General features: G+C 33.7%; 1 protein-coding gene across 5 annotated transcripts in view; it reads left to right on the top strand.

Moving 5' to 3' along the window:
* ACAP2 (ArfGAP with coiled-coil, ankyrin repeat and PH domains 2) overlaps window positions 1–12,047 on the top strand; it is a 129,165-nt gene that overhangs the window by 61,517 nt on the left and 55,601 nt on the right. For all 5 annotated transcript variants that reach the window (XM_079156201.1, XM_079156200.1, XM_079156202.1 and 2 more), the window contains exons 5-6: window positions 9,836–9,894; window positions 11,767–11,950. In XM_079156201.1, coding sequence (XP_079012327.1) covers window positions 9,836–9,894; window positions 11,767–11,950 — 243 coding nt within the window. The remainder of the gene's footprint in view (window positions 1–9,835; window positions 9,895–11,766; window positions 11,951–12,047) is intronic.

A 12,047-nucleotide genomic window follows, 5' to 3' on the forward strand; every position in this document is an offset into this window, starting at 1 on the left:
ATAAGAACTGGAAACAAGGCTAATGCTAACTGGATATGTAGCTTGTTTTTATAGTAAACTTCCTGGAGTGGATGGTCTGTCATCTGTGAAGTAGATCTCAGCTTTCATTCTTTCCTGAATACAATAGAGATAATATTGCTTTAACTGGGTCTGAAAGTGAATGGGGAGTGACCCGAGTGTGAACTGTTGGTTTTAAATAGTCATGTATTATTCTATGCACTTTAGTAAGGCTTTTTTTTTATAATTAGTGAATGGGTCAAATGACATTTTGTTGATTATTTGTCATGCATTTTGTTGCTAGGAGTAATACTGTTAATTTCCAGAAACAGAAATGAACATTAGCTTTTTGTTGGTGACTTTTAGCATGTAAAAAGGAATGCTGTAAATTCTCTCTTAGCAAGGTATAGATTGTTTAGTGACTTGAGATTGAGATGCCAGCCCACTGAGTTAGCTGTTAGGTAGCTGGATGGCTTGAAATTGGCAAATAGGAGATAGAGCTTTTACTAAGTTTCCTTTGTATTAGCACCAACTTTTTTTTTCACTCTAATGGAGATCACACACACACACACACACACACACACACTAAAACAGGGCATGGTGGTACATGCCTGTAGTTCCATATGCTTGGGAGGCTAAGGCAAGTGTCTAGGAGATTGAGACCAGCTTGGGCAACATATCCAGACCCCCATCTGGGGAGAAAAAAAAAAGAAAAAGAAATATATAGGTTAGATTATTGATGATTTCCTGAAATACTTCTAACTCTACTCAAAGTTATCTAAAAGTTGGTTGTGGTAACCCTGTGTGTTGGAGGACGTAGATGATAATTTTCTTAAGATTTTTAAAACAGTGATAATACACAGAAAAATGTTTTTTCTTTTGGAATATATTGATGGTTTTTACAATTTTATTAAGGAATAAATGGTGAAGTCAAAGTGTACAATTTGATAAGTTTTTTAAAATCTTTTTTTAATGATATGTTTTATTTTATATCTTTATTTTATTTATTTTTAATGTGGTGCTGAGGATTGAACCCAGTGCCTCACACATGCTAGGCAAGAGCTCTACTAGCGAGCTACAACCTCAGCCCCAATTTGATAAGTTTTGACATATGTATACTTCCATGATGTATACAATCGCCATAACTAATGAATGTGATAATCATGCCCCAGAGTTTTCTTTTACCACTTTGTGATTCTTCTCTCCTATTTTTGTCCTCATTTCTTGTCAGTCACTTATCTGCTTTCTGTCAGTATTGATTAATTTGCATTTTCTACAATTGTATGTAAATGGAAATTGTTTTGGTATCTTTCATTCTATGTAATAATTTTGAGACTCAGTCATATTGTGTGTATCAACACTTGATCCCTCTTTTTTATTCTTCTTAGTAATACATGACAATAGAGTATATTTTGACAAATTATACATACATGGAGTATAACTTCCCATTCTTGTGATTGTACATGATATGGAGTTTCACTGGTTGTGTGTTCATATATGAGCATAGGAAAGTTATGTCCAATTCAGTCTACTGTTTTTCCTATTCTCATCTCCCCTCCCTTCCCTTTACTCCCCTTTGTCTAATCCAGTGAACTTCTATCCCCTCCCCCCTTTACTGTGAGTCAGCACACCTACATGTCAGATAGAACATTTGATCTTTGGTTTTTAGGGATTGGTTTGTTTCACTTAGCATAATAATCTCCAGTTCCATCCATATATTGGTAAATGCCATAATTTTTTCTTCTTTATGGCTGAGTAAAAATCCTTTTTTTTCTGTTTAACTATCACATTGTATAGGTATATCAGTTTGCTTATTCGTTTACATGTTGATGAATATATTAGATATCTATTGTTGTATAACAGATTAACTCAAAACTCATTGGTTTAGACAACAAACATACATTCTCACAGTTTCTGGGCCAGGAATTTGGGAGAGGCTTAGGTGGCCCTGGTTTAGGGTCTTTCTTGAGATTTCTGTCAAGATGTTGGCTGCGGCCACAGTCATAGTCTTCACTGAGACTGGGAGGATCCAATTCAAAGATATTTCCCTCACATGACTCTTAGTTCCTCACCAAGGACCATATTTTCAGGGCTGCTTTAGTATCCTCACAACATGGCAGCTGGTTACTTTATAAACAGGTGACCCAAGAGCAAGAGACCTGTTTATGACCAGGTCTCAGAAAATACACATTGTTACTTCACATATTACTGTTTGCTGGAAGTAAGTCACTATGTCCAGCCCACACTCAAGGAGAGACATAGCATCTGCTTTGGAAGGAAGGAGTGTCAAAGAATGTGTTGACATGCCAGGAGCACTGGCATGCATCTGTAGTCCCAGCTACTTCTGTGGCTGAGGTGGTTGTATTGTTTGAGTCCAGGAGCTTGTGGCCAAGCTGAGCAACAGACTGAGACCCCCCAGACTTAAAGAAAAGGGGGGAAAAAAAAAAGAAGAATTTGTGGATATATTTTAAAGTCACATCACCACATGGATATTTGATTTGTTTCCAGTGTTTTTTTTTTTTTTTTTTTTTAAACCCCCCAGTGCTGAATATCAAACCCAGGGCTCTGTGCATACTAGGCAAGTGCTCTACTAGTGAACCCCTACCACTTTCCAGCCTCTCTTTCCAGGTTTTTGCTGTTACTGGCAAAGTTACTTATAAAAATATAAGTACGGGAGGCTAAGATAGGAGGATCATGAGTTCAAAGGCATCCTTGGCAAGGTGCTTAACAACACAGTGAGAACCTGTCTCTGAATAAAAATACAAAACAGGGCTGGGAATGTGGCTCACTGGTTGAGTGCCACTGAGTTCAATCCCTGGCACCCAGCCTCCCATAAAAAGAATATATGTAAAAATCTGTCAACATTTATTTCTTTGTGTAAGTAGCTAGTTTGTAAAATAGGGTTACGTGAAAATTTTTACAACTTGTACACATTATAAAACAGATTTTATAAAATAAGTATAAAATATTGGTGACAAAATAATTTAATTTCCTTTATAAATGTTTATACTAATATTTTGTATATTAAATTTCTTAGAAATTTTATCTTTAAGGAAGTTAAAGACAACTTCAGAAATTTAGAAATAGTTTTCCAAAGTTGGTTGTACCACTTGATACCATCAGTGTGTGAGAGTTCTAGTTGTTCCATATGCTCATCAGCACATTATATGATAACTTTGAAAAACTTGATTATGGTTTTAAGTTGTATTTTCTTAATAACTAATGATGAACATTTATTTATCTGCCATTTTTAGATCTTCTTTTGCCCATTTAAAAATGAATTATTCTTGAGTTGCAAGAGTTTTTTCTGTACTTCATTCCAGATATATCTTTTGTCGAGTATGTTTTACAGATATTTTCTCCTAGGCTTTGGCTTGCCTTTTTCATTTTTGCAGCAATATATTTTGAAACACAAAGGTTTTTAATTTTGGTAAATTTAATTTGTTTTTTTCTTCCATAATTTTCATTTGTGTTAAGTGTTTGCCTAACCCCAATTCACTCAGATGTCATTTGATGCTTTCTTTTAGAAGTTTAGGTCTATGGTTCATTTGGAATAAAGTTTTGTATATGTCCCATGAAAAGTGTTGAGGTTCTTCCCCCTCCTCTCATATGGCCATCTAGTTGTTTGTTCCAGCTGTGTTTGCTCGATGTTATCTTCTCCCTATTGGAACTTTTTATTTTTAAAAAAGTCATTTCTGGACTCTATTCTGTTTCATTGATCTTTTTGCTATCTTTATACCAATACTACACTGCTTTGATTACTGTAACTTTCATACTAAGTCTTGAAATAAGGTAGTATGGGTATTCCAACTTCGTTCCTCTTTTTCAAAGATGTTTTGGCTATTCTAGGTCTGAGATTCCATTGAATCTATAAATCATTTAGTGAGAGTTGACATCTTACTAATATTGAGTCTTCTTATCCATGAAAACAATGTTTATTTGCTTTCTTTAATTTTTCTGAGTATGTTTTATAGGACTCTGTAAGACATGCATATTTTTGTCAAATTGGTCCCCAAGCATTTCCTGTTTCTTTTATATTATTGTCAATAGTATTTTTTAAAGTCCAATTTTTAATTGGTCATTGCTAATATATAGAGATTCAGTCCATTCACTTTGTTTCTGCAACTTTGCTAAACTTTCTTATTCTACTAGTATATTTTTGGTAGATTCCATAGTATTTTCCATATAATTGATCATATCTGTGGATGAAGATAGTTTCATATTCTTCCTCTGTAGCTTGTATGCTTTTTATTTCTTGATTGATTGCATTGCTAGAATTTCTAGTGCAGCATGCCATTAAATACCATGTTAGCTATAGGTTTTTCCATACATACTTTTCTTGGATTAAGGAAGTTTCCTTATATTCCTAGATCCCTGAGAGTTTTCCTTTTTTTCATAGTCAGAAATGAATATTGGAATTTGTCATGCTTTTCTGTATCATATAGTTTCTTTTTTAGTCTGTTAATCTTGTGAATTATATTGATTGATTTCTGAATGTTAAATCAATTTTGCATTCCTGGGATAAATCCCAATTGGTCTTGATGTATTGTACTTTTTTACATAGTGCTATGATATATCATTATCATATATTATTAAGAATTTTGGCATCTATGTTCATGAAGGATAGTGATGTGTAGCTACACTGTCTCTGGTTTTGTTTCTCAAAAGAATAGATTTTTCTGATGCAATATTTTTGTTTTTTGAAGAGTTTGTATAGCATTCTTATTCTCTCTTCCTTAAATGTTTGGTAATCTTCAGCAGTGAAGACTTCTTTTTGTAGGGTTTTTTTTTTTTTTTTTTTTGGTAGGAGGGATTTTTCTTTTCCTTTTTCTTTTTCTTTTTTTTGGCTGAGTGTATGTATAACTTTCCCCCAGGTACTTTTTAAATTAGAAGTTGAAACAGTTTTACAGTGAGCATTTATATTTTGTTTTATTTGCTTTATCACACATCTGTTCATTCATCCATCCCTCTATCCATGGATCAATCTACTTGTAATTGATGTGTTTCAAAATAATTTATGGACAGTGCTATACTTTACTCTTAAATATATTTCTATGCATAATTTGAGTTTTATATTTCTTGAAGTCAAATTAAAATTAAATATAAAAATCTTAAGTGTACCATTCAATGAAATTTGACAAATGCATGCACTTTTGCAGTTCGTCCTTTTTAAGATATAACTCATTACCATTATTCAAGTTTCCACCGTACCTCTTATTGGAGAGTCCCAACCCACACCCCCAAATGTAAGTATTTATCTGCTTTTCTTCCAGAAAATAGTTTTGCTTTTCCTAGAACTTCATGTGTGACTTCTTTCACTTGGAATACAATTTTTGAGATTTATTCATATTATTGCCTGTGTCAGTAGTTCACTCTTCTTAATGCTTTATAGTGTAACTTAATTTCATTGAAGTCCGTCAGTATGTTCCATACGATGCTGTATGCTTAGTTCATACTCTACTAGATGTTTGACTTTTCATAAATGTTGCTAGTGTTTCTTGAGAAATAGGGCATATTTCCTTATGTTTCTTTTTCAGTCAACTTAGTTTTTCATGTTATTGTTTCTAATGGAACTTAGAAGATCTCTGTGTTAATATTTATGCTCTTGTTCTTCATATTTTACAGCTATTTTAAATTTAAATGTAAAAAAATGGATTTCTTGCAATATATAACTTTATAGGCTCTGACAAATACATACGTTTGGGTCTCCACTCTATAATCAAGATGCGTAATGGTCCACCAACCCCCAGAATGCCCTCATATTTCCCTTCCTCACTTGCACCGTCAACCCTTCCCCCTCACTTCCTGCCACTGGAACTCACTGATTTGTTTTTCATTCCTACAGTTTTGTCTTCTTAAATGCCAAAGAGCCAAAGAAATCATACAGTTTGTATTTTACCTAGGAGAATACATTGTAATTCATCTATTTTTTTTAATGAAACTGCCAAAAATTTTGTGTACCCTGAAGTTTTTATTTCTTTAGGAGTGGGATTTCTTGTTTTATGTACATGTATCTTTAATTTTATGCAGTGTGGAGGGTTTTAAAATTATAGATCTATTTGTTTAATTCTGCTAGTATCAGTTTCTTCTTGCATGAGCTTTGTAGTTTTGTCTTTGAAGGATGTGTCAATTAGTAGACTTAGGATTGCTCCCCAACCCACAGGTTATCTTTTTAACATTTATACTACCTGTTGTGAAGAATCCAAAGTATTTGTCTTTGTCTTTCTTTCTGATCACTTTGACTAGAGGTTTATCAGTTTTATAATTTCAAAAAATCAACTTGTGGTTTCACTGACTTCTCTATTGATTTTGTTTTCCAACTAGTTGGCTTCTGCTTTGATTCTATTTCCTTTCTTCTGCTTACTTTGGGTTTATTGTGACAGAAAAAAGTTATTATCTCCCTAGAAATAAATGACAGATTTTGAAACCCTGTACTAAGTCCAGATTCAGAGAGAATGAAATTGTGGTGCTAGTTTTAATCAGTGGAAGGACACAGAAATTTTTGTTGTTTTAAATATTGATTTTTCTTTCTGTTCATGAGCTCACTCCTTTTCAAACTCTGAATGAAGTAATTCTGTAAATTGTGAAAGTACTTAGAATTCCAATGACAAGTCTGTGAAATTTACCATATTCAGAGCTATCAGTGTTAAGATATGGGACATCATCTAAGTGTGGCAAAATATTGTCCTTGGGAATAGATTTTATTCTTGACTTTAATCTTAGTGAACCTTTAACCCAAAGGACTATATAGTTTTTACTTGAATTTGAAACATATAGCATTGAGTACTTAAGGTATACAAAGCACTGTGAAGAGATTGGACATGAGTTGACATGAAAAGGATGGGTCACTGATTTTCTTTGACCTATTCGAGGTTGAAATAAGAAATTATTCACATGAATAAATACACACACACACACACACACACATATATGTACATCTATTTAGTATGTATTTTTATATGTCTATATGTAGATATAAAAGAGGGACTTTATGGGATAATCTGGACTATGGAAAACAAATTTGCACAATGACCTGAGAAGTTGAGGTCACTTTTTATAGGGAAATAAGAGAAACCAAGAACTGAATCTCCTACCTTCTGAGCTACTAGAGTTGGCCCTAGGAATGCAGGTTGTGCTTTGTGCTGTATTACCTGAAGTCAAGGCTTTATTTCGGTAAAGGGAGAGGATTTCTTTCTCCATTGAGTGCCACGAGATAAAACAGTTGTAGAGGCTAGAACTGCCACAGACTGAATGAAATGCTACTTTGGGAAGGGTTTGGATAAGTTAGTGACTTCCTATGTCTGCCTTCATCTGCCACTTTCTGCTTCCCAGGGAGGTAAGGAGGGACTCCAGAGGCCCCTGTGCCCCCCTGGTCACCATCACCACACCTCTAGTGTCAACATGAACCCAGTTCGATTTCTGGAAACCCTGTTGTGTTTCTGTTTTCTCTCCTAAAGAACGTATCATAGTCATTGTTACACAAATAGTCATGTTCTTCCGGTAATTTATCAGCCAGAAAAGAAAGAGCAGAAGAATGGTGACCCATTTGGACCCTTACCTGTCTTGGAATGTCACTACTTCCTTGCCTTTTCCAATTGCCTTTGGCATGTAAAACTGTCTGGAGTTCTTTGCCATTTGAATTCTAGTACCTCTATATTACCTGCAATTTGTTCCTCAGGTGTAGACATTTGTACTGAGATTGGTTACATTTAATCATTTTGAACCTTTGAAAGATTCATTGCCCTGTTAATAGCCCATTGAAGATGATCCCTGCTGATAACAGCATCTATTTTGCTTATTAACTTTTTATAGCATTCCAGTGCCTAGTCATGGGGAAACAAATGGGACAGCATATATTATCTCAGTCCTTTCTCAAAGAGGTCCATTTGTCCAGATGGAATCAATAACATTGTCTTTTCAGGCCCCCGTACTGACTAGAACAGTGTCACTTTAAAGTGACATTTTTGTCTCTAGTAACACCATCACATTCTCCCTTCCAAATGCTGGGGTTTCAAAAGCCATATGTGAGAAGTTGACACATGTAAGAAGCACTTTCAGATTGTCTTTTTTAAGGAAAAGTTTCCCCAAATACCAGTTTTTATTCCAAAAATAAAAAGAATGAACCCAGAATATAAAGTGCAGATTGTAACCTGGTTTCTTAAAAAAATTTCTAATCCTGTTATAGCTCCCAAAGGTTATGTGGGATTGATGTATTGCAAATTGACATGAATTCTGCAAGAAACACCAGAACAAGTTTAGAGATTTGTGGTGATGGGCTAAAAAATGAGCCAGAAAGTCCTCCGATTTCCTTGGCGTTTCTAGGAGATTGGACTGTGCGCATTGTAAAGATCAACTGGGTTTCAACTAGTCAAAAAGCACTTTCTTCTATTTGTGAGCCTTGTTCAATGTATACTTCTGTGTGTGGAGATGAGAGGGTCAGGGTCGTAGTCATCGTGGAAACTGAAGTAAATATAGCTGCAGCCTGGTGTGAAGGTCAAAAAGAAAATGTAGAACTGTTGGCCTGGTCTAGGGTGTGGCTACCAAGACATACATTTTGTGTTCATGTGCTTGCCCTGTGTGTTTATACTGTACATGTAGAACCTAGATTTATATACTTCAATGTAAAAAAAAAGTACATATTTATATGTATATTTACCTTTATCATAATTCCAAAGTAGATAAAACATGGCCTCATTTAATGCCACTTAACTGTCTTAGTTTGCTTTCTGGGGAACAGCCCGGCAATTCTTTCAGCTGCTTACATGCTTGTCTCTCTGCATCTCCATCATCTGTTTACCTTTCAGTTAAACTAATAAACTGGTTTGGGACTTGGTTGGTATTTGCTGCTAAACCCAAAAACAAAAATAAAAACAAACAAAACATGTGGCATTATCATTTGAGGGTAAACAGATGGAACTGGTGAACATCATGCTAAGTGAAATAAACCAGGCTCAGAAAGTTAAGGGTCAAATGTTTTCTCTTATGTGGAGAGGGGGAAAAAAATTAAAAAAGAAAAAGGAGGAGTGGGTTTTACAAAAATAGAAGGAAGACCAATAGAATAGAGGAAGGGGTTTGAGAGGGAGGGAAGAAGAGAAGGTGTGGGGAAACCAAATTATGCTATGTCCATGTATGAATGTATCACTGAGTAGTTGTATATAAATTATATATAGATACAACTTATATATGTATATATATCTTTTCTATATATAATTATAGCACATTAATTAAAATAATACAATAGAAGGGAGATTAGTAAAGCAAGTACATCAGGGGAGGGAAGATGAGTGGTAAAGGGAAGGTGCTGGGGAATGAGATTGATCAAATTGTGATGTGCATATACAAATACGGCATAATGAATCCCACTTTTATGTATAATTACAAAGCACCCATAAAAATAAGTGAGTAGTTTTTAAAAAATGACACATACATCCCCATATCTTTCCAAAAGTAATCTCTAATTAAGGTATCAGGCAGTTCTGGAGTTATTTTTATATGAGGTGCTTCCATGTATTGGTGTAAGAAATATCAGCAGTGGAAGATTGTCTTCCAAAGCCTTCTTTAGAATTAAGGAAATAGGCCACTTTACTGTTTGAACATTCTATTTCAGTGTTAAAGCAGATTTATTTTCCTCTGTAAATAGAAGCAAGTTCATTTTTGAGACAGATGAAATTAGCTTAAAATTGGTTTGAGTTCTTTTTTAAATGGTTATTTCTTTTGTTGTCTTTAAGAAGAAATATGGGTGCAATTAGATTTGGAATATTGATGTCATATTTATAGAACTACATGAACATTATTTGTTTATGTTTCTAATCACCCAGTGTTATATTTTATCTTTTAGATCCTGTTTGACCAAACTCAGAGATCAATTAAAGCACAACTTCAGAACTTTGTTAAAGAGTAAGTCAGTTGCGGTGAAGAGCAAAGAAAAGTAACCAGTTAATGATCACATCTGGGGTTTGGTATCTTGAAAGAAATTATGGACAAAGAAGTACTGAAAATATTAGAGTTTTTGTTTATTTGCTTTGTGTAATGTATATTGCATTTTTTCCTGAGTTAATAATATAAGGAAATCAGATATTATATCTTTCAACAAATCATTTATACCATGAATATGTGTTCAAAATATATAGCTAAGGCTGTTATGTGTATAAATAAAAAATCTAATGGCCTTTATTTCTATCTATAAAAAATGTTTATATACTCATATATACATACATATATGTGTATATTAAACCAAAGGTGGTTAAAATACTATTAATTATTAGAAAACTAAGTTATCCCTTGCCTCTGGTATTTTCTTTGAAGAGAAGGTTAATGTAATATGTGAGAATGAGTCATGGAAGCACATACTTTGTTATATGACCTTTTTCGTCTGTTATCACATTTTATATGTGAAATAAAATTGAACTAAAAATTTAAAAAGTCTTTCCAAGTTAGGAAAGTTTCCCTTTTTTCAGAATAAATTATAGACATTATAAACTGTGAGTGGTTATCATAATAGTGATAGAATTTATCCCAGAGATGATGTCTCACAGATTCTTTATAAATTACTTCGTCATAGACTAACACTCATATTATCCTCATAGAATGTATATATAAAACTTTATAGCATTTTTAAAAGAGTTTAAAGTCTTTTTTAGATATATTTTATTATAATTAAAAAACTTTTTATCTGCAAGTTGTTTTGTCTAGTTTCCTAATAGTAAAAGCAAAGAGATGTTACATTAGGTACCTAAAATCATTAACAAATCAAGGATTTCACATTTCAGAATATTGGAATGGATATGGTTGGCCTTCACTGTTATAATTCTTTTAGAAATTGGGATGTGTGTATATGTGTGTGTGGACTTATTTGTGCCCTTTGATCTGATACTTCCTATAACAAGAAATGAATATTGGGATTTTTTTTTTGGGGGGGTACCAGGGATTGAACTCAGGGGCACCTGACCACTGAGCCACATCCCCAGCCCTATATTTATTTAGATACAGGGTCTCACTGAGTTGCTTTTCCTTGCTTTTGCTGAGGCTGAACTCATGATCCTTCTACCTCAACCTCCCAAGCTGCTGGGATTACAGGCATGTGCCACTGAATATTGTTTCTTAAAGTGTAGTCTGTGAACCACCCATAGCTGTAAAATTAAGGTGTGTCTAAAAACAAAATGACAGTCCCCCACCACCACCAAAAAAAAAAAAAAAAAAAAAAAAGACTAATGAATTATAATCTTTGGGAAAGGGTCTTGGAATCTGCTATGGTGGTTTTTATGTATACTGTTGCTTAAAAATTATAAAATCATGGCACATGCCTATGAATTTATTTTCAGAAAAAATTAACTTTATGTTAATTTAATTATACATTTTCACCTCAAGTTATATAGATTTCAACAATAAAATGTTAGCTTGCAGTATCAGAATTTTTATATACAGGTAGAGCATTCCTAACCTAAAATCTGAAATGCTCCAAATCTGAAATCTGAAACTTTTGAACACCACGGTTTGAATATTTGGATTAGGGATGCTTAAAGTCTACGCAGATATTCCCCAATTCAGAAAACTATGAAATCTGAAACTCTTCTGGTCATAAGCATACTTCTGAAAAGAATACTCAACCCATAAGTAGGAAGTAATACGTTTTATTTTGAAGAGCTAGTGAATATCTGTGCATGATGAAATAAATAAATGGAGGAACATAAGAATTCAATTCAAAAACTATTTTGCCAAAATTTTTCATCAAGAAAATTTCATGAAAGCTTCACTGTTTTTATTTTTAAGAGATCTTAGAAAATTCAAAGATGCCAAGAAGCAGTTTGAAAAAGTCAGTGAAGAGAAAGAAAATGCATTAGTGAAAAATGCCCAAGTACAAAGAAACAAGCAGCATGAAGTCGAGGAAGCTACAAACATTCTAACAGCAACAAGAAAGTGTTTTCGACACATAGCCCTTGACTATGTGCTTCAAGTATGTATTATATGTTTTCACTTTTACTAAATAGGGCATTGTGTTTGGACTAAAAAGAATAAGTAGCACTTTTTCATTGAGTTTAGAATTGAAACGT

Source organism: Sciurus vulgaris (genome assembly GCF_902686455.1).
Source record: "Sciurus vulgaris genome assembly, chromosome: 10".
Taxonomy (NCBI): Eukaryota; Metazoa; Chordata; class Mammalia; order Rodentia; family Sciuridae; genus Sciurus; species Sciurus vulgaris.